General features: G+C 47.0%; 1 protein-coding gene across 1 annotated transcript; it reads right to left on the reverse strand.

Moving 5' to 3' along the window:
• Positions 1 to 8,051: 8,051 nt before the first annotated feature.
• On the reverse strand, positions 8,052 to 9,593 carry LOC125549145. Its single transcript, XM_048712625.1, has one exon. The coding sequence runs from the start codon at positions 9,422 to 9,424 to the stop codon at positions 8,318 to 8,320; it is 1,107 nt and encodes a 368-aa protein (XP_048568582.1). The 5' UTR covers positions 9,425 to 9,593; the 3' UTR covers positions 8,052 to 8,317.
• Positions 9,594 to 9,896: the final 303 nt, after the last annotated feature.

Raw genomic sequence — 9,896 nt, forward strand, 5'->3', positions numbered from 1 at the left:
GGCAGAGTTTAGTCCCACCTCGCCAACCGAAGGGGGCTCACACCGGTTTATAAGCCCTTCCCTCTCTGCCTTGTTGAGCTTCTCTCAAAGTGAAAATAGATGCCCTAATAGAGAAAAGTTTAACCTAAACTCATAGTGAATTTCTCTGAAATTCATAGAAATTTACTAGGAATTTAGGTTGAATTTTCTCTATAAGCGCATCTATTCTCATTTTTTTAGTATGTTAATCACAAACTTGTGATTCAAACAATTTTCAAAGAATTCAAATTTTAACTATTCAAATTTGAAAACTAATGGCACTAACAGAAAGTTTATAATTTTTCTAAAACTAATGACACTAACAGAAAGTTTATAATTTTGCTAACCTAAAAGCAACCAGAATTAAAAATTAAAGCAAAAAACAAAAGAAAATAAATAATGCAAAAAACAAATAAAAAAACAGGAAAAAAACTATTTTTATAGTAATGTTAGTCACAAAATAAAATAAATAAAGCAATAAAGAAAACAAAAAAACTAAAAAAGTGTTTTCAAATTTGAAAACTAATGTCACTAACAGAAAGTTTATAATTTTTCTAAAACTAAAAGCAAAAAAAATAAAAAAAAATAAAGCAAAAAACAAAAGAAAATAAATAATTCAGAAAACAAAACAAAAAAACTGGAAAAAAATAGCAACAATAAGTATTTTGTTGTAAGTAGAAACAAAATAAAATAAATAAAGCAACAGAAAGTTTATAATTTTGCTGACCTAAAAGCAAAAAGAATTAAAAAATAAAGCAAAAAAAAAGAAAATAAATAATACAGAAAACAAAACAAAAAAACTGAAAAAAATAAAAATAGCAACAATAAGTATTTTGTTGTAAGTAGAAACAAAATAAAATAAATAAAGCAACAAAAAAAGTGTTTTCAAATTTGAAAACTAATGGCACTAACAGAAAGTTTATAATTTTTCTAAAACTAAAAGCAAAAAAGAATTAAAAAATAAAGCAAAAAACAAAAGAAAATAAATAATGCAGAAAAAACAAAAAAAACAGGGAAAAAATTAAATATAGCAACAATAAGTATTTTGTTGTAAGTAGAAACAAAAAAAGCAAAAAAACAAAGAAGTGCCACCTACTGGGCACCCACGGCCTGAATACGACTAGAAACCCTACCATGGGCCAGGATTCAAGCCCACGGGAGGCCCAGTAGGCCCACAGGCACACATTGCACGGTTAGGCCCGAAAGCCTGCTTTAGAGAGGAGCTCGAGAGGGAAGGCGCACCGCACCTTATAAACAGGTGTGGCTCCCTCTCAACTAGCGAGGTGGGACTAAACATTTGGGCGCGGGGCAGCACAAGGCCTTTGGTCCCGGTTGGTGGCACCAACCGGGACTAAAGGAGGGGCATTAGTCCCGGTTTGTGCCATGAACCAGGACTAAAGGCTTTGCTATATAAGCAGCACTTAGCAGTTTCTCCAAAATCCATCCCTTTCTTCTCCGCCCGACGCCCGCTGCTCTGCCTCGTCGTCGTCGCCGCCGAGCCGTCAGGCTGCTCCACCTCGTTGTCGCCGCCGTCTCCGACACCGTCAGGCTGGTCCACCTCACCGTCGTTACCGCCTCCGACGCCGTCAGGCTGCTCAACTTTGCCGTCGCCGCCGCCCTCGAACGCCACCTCATCGTCGTCCCCGCGCCCCGACGCCGCCCGCCGTGCTCCGCCACCCCTCTGTGAGCACCTGCCTCGCGCCCCTGCCTTGCCTCGCTCCCGCGCCCCTGCCCTGCCCTGCCCCGCCGGCGCCACCGCTGCCGCCATGCCCCTCTGCCCCGCCGGCGCCACCACTTTTTTATTAGTTTAATTTTTTTTCATATATATATAATGTATGTGTATGTATGTGGCTATATGTTTTTGCTCATATGTTGCAACATGTTTTTTTATTTTTATTAGTTTATTTTTTTGTTCATATGTGATGTATATGTGTATGTGGCTATAATGTATATGTGTATGTGATGTATGTGGCTAGAATTTGCTAAATATATATGTTAAAACTGTTTTTTTGTTTATAGAAAGTTTTTTGTTCATATATAGAAAGTTACAATTTTAGAAAAGTTTTATATATGCAAAAATTACAATTTCAGAAAAAGAAGGATAGGAAAGAAGAAAATAAGAAGAGGAAAGAAAGAAGAAGAGGAGAGGAAAAGAAGAGGAGAAATAAATAAGAGGAAGAAAAAAGAAGGAAAAGAAGAGGAGAAGAAGAAAGGAATAGTGAAGAGGAAGAGAAAATATAGAATATTCTATTTTCTCTTCTTCTCCACTATTCCTTTCTTCTTCTCCTCTTTTTTTTCTTCTTTTTTTTCTTCGATCTTCTCCTCTAGCTATTCCTTTCTTCTTCTCCTCTTTTTTCTTCTTCTTCTTCTTAATTTTTATCGGGAACGAGGGTGTCGAGGATCGCCGAGGGGTCGAGGGTCGGGAACTTGGGTAGAGGGTCGAGGGTCGTTAAGGGGTCAAGGGTCGAGGGTTTCAGGGTCGAGGGTTCGAGGGTTCTATAGGGTCTAGGGATCGAGGGTCGAGGGTTCCAGGGTCGTCGAGGGTTCGAGGGGTCTAGGGTCGCCGAGGGGTCGAGGGTCGTCGAACATGAGAGGAAGAAGAGGATAAAAAAAGAAGAGGAATAAGAAAAAAAAAGGAGAAGATCTCCTCTATTCTTTCTTCTCTTCTTTTTTTTCTTCTTCTTCCTCTTTTTTTATCGGGAACGAGGGTCATCGAGGGTCGCCGAGCGGTAGAGGAGAAACCCTAAATAGAAAGTATCGTCGGTGTGAGATACATGTACCGTTGGTGTCGGACACTACATCCACGTCCCACAAGTGGCGCGGGTTTCGACGCCCACGTCACTTGTGGGACGTGGATGTAGTGTCTGACACCGACGGCCACATGTATCTCACACCCACGATACTTGCTATTTAGGGTTTCCTCTACCGTTCGGCGACCCTGACCCTCGACGACCCTCGTTTCCAATAAAATAAAGAGGAAGAAGAAGAAAAAAAGAGAAGAAGAGAAGAAGAAGAAAAAAAGAGGAGAACGACTTGCTATTTAGGAAGCTTCAGCAGTATATCGAAGCAGCGCAGCAAGGGACGTTCTTTCCACACAGAGAGAACGACGAGCTCACAATGGCCCTCGGGAATCCTGAGCACCCTGGACGGACACGAGGCACGCCAGGCTCCATTCCGTGGAAGGTTGGGTTTCCGGACGCAGGCGGTTACAAATCCCATGAGAGGAGGAAAAAAGTGCAGCAGAACCAAATGCAGGCGCTGCAAGCAAGGGTACACGCGATAGAGGAACGAGAAGCAAATCGCAGCAAACGTACTGCCGAAGCTTCCCCCGAAGCTACCCCGCCATCTCAGCGGAGAAGCAGCGTGGCTTCCACCGAGCTGCTTCAGCCAGAGCATGCCTTGATGGCTCCTGCCAGCTATCCCGTGGATGCTATCACGGAGTCTCAAAATTGTCACCTTATGACTCAATGGATGAATTTGAAGGTCAAGGCAGTTGTTGGCTCTGTTTATCCTACTGAACCCGGCGCAACTTTTCACTGCCGGCCGATTCCAGAAGGATATGCTAGGGTGATGGTGGATGAAATAACAGAGGGATTTGAGGACCTCCAGCTTGACCACCCTACCGGTGAAGGGGAGACTAGGCTGGGGTCTGCTCTGAAGACTCCATGCCTATGCCGAAAGGAGCTCATCAACCTTCCGAACTGGACGCCTCCGCCTCCTCCTCCTCCTCCGGCAAGTCAGGGCATTCCGCCTCCTCCACCGCCTCCTCCTCCGACGAGTCAGGACACTCCGCCTCCTCCACCGCCTCCTCCTCCGGCGAGTGACGATCAGGGCACTCGACTGGCTCCTTCTCCAGCGCGTGGTGGCACTCCGCCTCCTTCTCCGCCTCGTCAGCAAGGGCGGAAGAGACCTGCCGCCGCTCCGGCTGCTCCGGCGTGTCGTAGTCCTTCTCCTCCGTCTCGTAAGCAAGTAAAGAAGACAACCGCTCCGTCTGCTCGGCCGGCGTCTAGCAGTACAGCCAGAGGCGGGAAGACATACAGATTCGGTCCTTCTCTGAAGACTCCAGAGAAGTTACCATACAAGAGGACCCCGGAGGAGAACGCCGAGATCGCGCGAACCGAAGTGGATGACTGGTTTCAAGGGTTGAAAGCAAAGAGACATCCACCTCCGGAGGAGAAGGTAGATCCGGTGAAAGCGAAGCGCACTCTGGCTGCCCTGACAAAACCATCCAAGTCTCCGCCGAAAGGAAACTATGAGCGCATTATTGGAAAGGAATTTGCCGAAGCGGAGCGGTCGGGAAGTACTGTCAGTGATCAAAGGCTGAAAGAACGACGAGCTGGAAAACAAATTGCCCAGCTCGGCGAACAAGCGAAGCAATCGTGCCCCCCACTCAAGGTGCCTAGCGACAACGTCGCTAATGATCCTAGGATGGTGCCCGGTTATAGCAATCTTGCCGATTACCTGCCCGACGATGTACATTATGAACCCATGGAGGTGTAGATATAAAGATACGAGTATGGGAAGCCTCTCATCAAAGATGAAAGATCTCTATCAACGATGATGCGAAGATTGCATGATTGGTACTTGAAAATCTGCAGAGACTCTGGGGGGAGGAGTACTTTGTATGTGAAAGTTAAAAAGGAGCATGACCTCGTTGGAATTGAACTGTTGCCTGTTCCATTTGAGGAGTTCTTTCAGTTTTTCAATCAATTGGCCCTCGATAAAACAACGGTCACCTGCTACTGTCTGTAAATAGTACTACTTCTATCATTAAGTCTCTCTATATAGCTCAGCTCTTTCATTGCATGTATTTATAATCATCCTTACTATATTGTGCAGATTGAAGATCGCCGAATTGAAGAAAAGACAAGTCGGTATTGGGTTCATTAACACATATCTCATAGATGCAACTCAGGTTATATTTCATGCCGCAGATATCGAGGCCAACTTGCTACGATCGTTGGTAATAAATGAAAACAAAGATATAATACTCTTTCCTTACAATTTCAAGTGAGTGTTACTGTCTTCTGCGTATTCGGTTTCCCTTATATATATATTAGTCAAGGTTATAGTAATGTAATTGATGAGTTATGCATGTGTGTGCAGTTACCACTATATTCTCCTAGAGATTAAGCTTGAGCAGGGACTAGTAACTGTCTTAGACTCAAAACGAAAAGATCCCCAGGAGTATGCGGACATGACTCAAATGCTCGAGAAGTAAGTTAAATCGATCATTATCCACCATATCAGCAACTTTGTTCATTTCCTGATATATCAAGTAATTGTTTTCTTTGTCTGGCAGGGTTTGGAAAAAATTCACCAAAAAAGCTCCGGGACTCCCGAAGAAGCTGCAATTTAGACACCCGAAAGTAAGTACTATAGTAGCATGTTCCGCGCATCTCCTATTGATTTGACATTCTTGCTTATCAGTTTGATTGACCTCTATTTCTTGGAAAGTGGTTGTGGCAGGAAAAAGGGAATGATTTCTGTGGATACTACCTTTGCGAGTCCATCCGCCACACGACCTGTGAGCGGGGCTACACTGACGAACAATATGAAGTACGTAAATAACAACATTCACAATTTTATTTTATTACCATCATTTGTGTTGAGTTTCATTCATTCATATATATATGTATTGACCCCCTTCTTCAAATTAGATGTTTCGGAAGCGGGATGAACTCCTAGCACCAGCTCGCATGCGAGCAATTCAAGAGGAATTGGCGGCATTCTTTCTTGACCACGTGATCGCTGAAGACGGAGAATACTATGTGGACCACGAGTCCGTATGATTATATTTGTAAGAGATAATTATTGTATATATGTAGCTGGTAGTGTCGGATAGATATACGAGAACTTGTTGTTCGACCAATCTCTCGGAGAAGGAGAGGTGGTCGATATCACTTCTCTCTGTATGCATATATGTTCATGACGATCTTCTGTTTCCTTCGTTTGCTTACTAGCTAGCTAGCGTGTCTAGTCCTCTCTATACGTATGTATAGTACGTAGCGTCGACCAAGTACGGACATAAGAGAGGACACTTCTCTCTATTAATTATAGCTAGCTAACACAATATATGAAACACCTAAATTAACCCCCCAAAAATCCCCAAACCCCCCCCCCCCTTTTCAAAAAAAACAAAAACTCCAGCCACAGAAATGCTGACCCGTGGATGCCTATTGGTCCCGGTTGATGCCACCAACCGGGACCAAAGGGTCTCCTGCCTGGGCTCCGCGCACAGGCCACGTGGAGGCCCATCAGTCCCGGTTCTGGATTGAACCGGGACTAAAGGGGCAGAGCATTAGTACCGACCCTTTAGTCCCGGTTCAGGAACCGGAACAAAAGGCCCTTACGAACCGGGACAACAGGCCCTTTTTCTACCAGTGCTATCATTTAAAAGAAGGGCCTTCATTTTTAGCAGAGTTTCTGGAGTCATTCACGCTTAAGTAAAAAATAGTAGTCATTCACGCTTGTGTAATTGACTTAAATATTACACAAGAAACTGACCAGGGATGAATTTTAGATTTCTGTGCTGTTAATTTTTAGACCCAAATAAACTTGGAAAGTGTAAATTACCTGTACGTACGCAGGGTGTTAGCCTCGACCAAATCTTTGTACAAATCAAATCAGATCACATAAATTATTCTTCTGAATCGAACTGCAGTGTGTAGACGGCAGGGCGGCGGCGGCGTCGGGGCAAGGCAGTTCGTGCGCCTAGGCGGCCGCGTTCGATGGAGGTGGATGGAAGAGGAATCGGAGTGTTGGAATGCCGCTGGCCCGGCTGGGCACGTGGAGAGGTGGGGAGGCCACAAGTGTGGCGCCTGGGATGCAGCGCGTGGGAAGAGGTGGCGTGGGAGCACGGGGAGGCACGACGGCGGATTGGATAAGGCCTGTGTGCGCTCCTTCTGCATCGAGGACGGCAGCGACGGCACCCAGGCCCGCTGCTCGCCTCGGTTCAAGGTTCTCGACCTTCTCCTGTATGGGAGAAAGGTGGGGATTGATTTTTGGCCTGCGAGGCAGAGGAATTAGATGCCGATGGCACCAGGAGAGCATGAGAACAGCCAGGGGAAGCGGGAGGCTCGACAGCGGTGGACTTGCCCTCTACCCCTCGATGTGCCCCTCCTCCCCGGAGGCGGCGGTGGGGAGCTTGGTGGGAGTGGAACCGTAGAGCGCCGGCCATGAAACCTGGTGGAGGTGCGGGCGGGGCTGGCGTGCTGGGTGGTTTGGGACTTGGAAAATGAACAGGAGATCGTGGGCGGGCTTGACGTTGGGAAGGGGATCGGGAGTTTTGCTAGAGGACTTTTTTTTTTCTTCGTAGGAGTTAAACGTGGTTGTAACTAATGGCAGTGATGGATAATTACACTGTCAAACGCGTTTGATGCTATGAGATGATTTGGACCATCAGATTAGCATGGTTTGATGGTTGAGATGATTTGGTTCTCCGCCCTTTCGTGCTTTTATAGGGGTAGTAGATACGGATGCCGTATCTAGACACGGACAGAGAAAATATGATTCAATCTGTACGCCTTTATCCGCCGAACAGGATAATTACAATATATGTGGACATAGAGTACCTGCCCAGAGAAAATATGTAGAACAACTGAATCTACAGAACCCCTTTAGAATCAGCAATCACAAACTGTCAGAAATTTGGACATAAACAGCAAATCTTAACAGCAATGCTGAGCTGCAACTAGACCATTCTGCAGTAGCGCCTGGAATTAGGATATGAAAAAGAATCAAGGAACAAAGCCTACATTTGGTACTGAAATGTCCAAAGATTCAGTTGCAGAACAATATTCAGAAAGGCGGAAAAAAACTGAGACTGCATTTGCTACTGAAAAAAATAAACAAAACCTACAGATAACCGCATATATTCAACGATTCAGTTGCAGGGCTAAATTCAGAAAAGTGGAATAAACTGAACCAGGTATTTGCTAGCAGCACACCGCATTGTTAAGAGATATAAGGGAAGAACAAGTGCACACAGACAAAAGGTAGCATCAGGTAAAACAGATAGAGCACTGGGTTCATATCAGGTCCTAATTTGGGCCACAAACAGTAGTTCCACCACCACAGTTAAAATAACCTAGAGTCAAGTCTGTTTCATAGCAAGACTAAGAGAGAAAATAAAACCACTTCATAGCCAAACGTTAGTTGGCGTCCTGTTGTAGCGGCAGTTGAGAATCCCGGACATTGATGGTGTAGCTGGAGAGAAGGTGGATGATGGTGAAAGGGCGGTGTGCGGCGATGACAAACAGCTTGTCTGTCTTCATGAAATCTACGGCCCCAGCTGAGATCATCTCATATTTCTCGTCCTTGAGATTGTACATGCAGATGTAGGCAAATGAATCCAGACGCTCAACACAGTAGATGCAGTTGGCCTCAACAGACGGGAACTTATGGGTGTCAAGAGCCAGGCACCTGTGATGACCAATGAAGATGGCATGGCTACCGATGCTCTCAACAGACACGATGGCACGATGCTATCGACATCCATCTTGAAAACCTTGACACATGGGTGCAACTTCATGACGACCAGCACTTGGCCACCCAATTCGACAAGGAAACACCGGCTGTGGTCGTTGGTGTGCCCGGCCCCAGGAAGATCCTGAGAGAAGAACTTGATCGGATCGACATGAAGCGACTCGATCAGATCGAAGATCTTGCACATAACAAAATACCTCCATGGATAACATAATCCCCACCCGCCTCTGACCGCCTTCCGTAAGAAATAATAAGTGGAAATGTTATGTTTGTTGAAACTTTCACTGACAGGAGCAGCCATGTAAAGGTTCAGAGAAGAGTCGCAGAACAAGTTGAGCGTGGGCGAAGAGCCGCGACCGAAGACGACAGTGGCGACGGCGACCTCCTCGGTGGGCACGGGTGCCGCGAACCGGATCAGGACGCCGGTGAGAGGATTGAAGACGCAGGCGGCTCGAGAATTGTTCCGGTCGGCCAGGACGAAGAGGCCGCCGGGAGTGGTGGCGACGACGGAGTAGCGGCGGCGCAGCGGGGTCCTCTTGCGGAGGAAGCGCCCCGTGGCGGCGTTCAGCAGGAGCAGGTCGGCGCCGTCGTTCAGGAACACCAACCGGTACGGGAGGAAGCGGGGGTCGGCGCCGTCGTCGAGGATGACCCACCGGTGCGGGCGGAAGCGGGGATCGGAGGGGTCGCTCCTGGGGTCGTCGGTGGCGGCGCGCCAGCCGGAGCTGACGGCGCGGAAGTCCATGTAGCAGTCGAGGTCGTTGGTGGCGAGCAGGGAGTCAGCGACGCGGCGGACGAGATCGGGCAGGAGGGCGGACCAGTCTGCGGCCGGAAGGGCCGCTGAGGTATGCAGAAGACTCGGATCCGCCTTGTTCCTTTTGGCGGGCGGAAGAACAGGGGCTTCAGCAGCGGGGGCCGCCATTACCGCGCGCTTGAGCTCCTGAACTGAACCCTAACTAATCATCGATAGTACAAATTTGTGGGTGAGCAGCGTGAATGCGTAATGGAAACGACGGAATCGATCGAGTGGAGGAGGATTTGCTCACCGGATCAGCAGACGAGCACAGCAGGAGCCCAAGAAGAGGAGCACCGCCAGAGGGAAGAGGAGCATCGCCGGTGCCCGGTGGTAGAGTAGTGGACTGGACCGCGAACGGCGATTAAGTTGGGTAACGCCAGGGTTTTCCCAGTCACGACGTTGTAAAACGACGGCCAGTGAATTGTAATACGACTCACTATAGGGCGAATTCGAGCTCGGTACCCGGGGATCACATTGCTATACGACCATTAACATTGTTTGATCCCTCCCCCGCAAAAGAAACATTGTTTGTTTCCAATGACATCTATCTATCTATACCTCTATATACCTACCTATACTAGTTCGTCACTCCGTAAAA

The sequence above is a fragment of the Triticum urartu genome, chromosome 3, assembly GCF_003073215.2.
Source record: "Triticum urartu cultivar G1812 chromosome 3, Tu2.1, whole genome shotgun sequence".
NCBI lineage: Eukaryota > Viridiplantae > Streptophyta > Magnoliopsida > Poales > Poaceae > Triticum > Triticum urartu.

Excerpts from the sequence above, each read along its gene's own strand:
- LOC125549145 (XM_048712625.1), bottom strand. The coding sequence starts at position 9,424 with ATGGCGGCCCCCGCTGCTGAAGCCCCTGTTCTTCCGCCCGCCAAAAGG.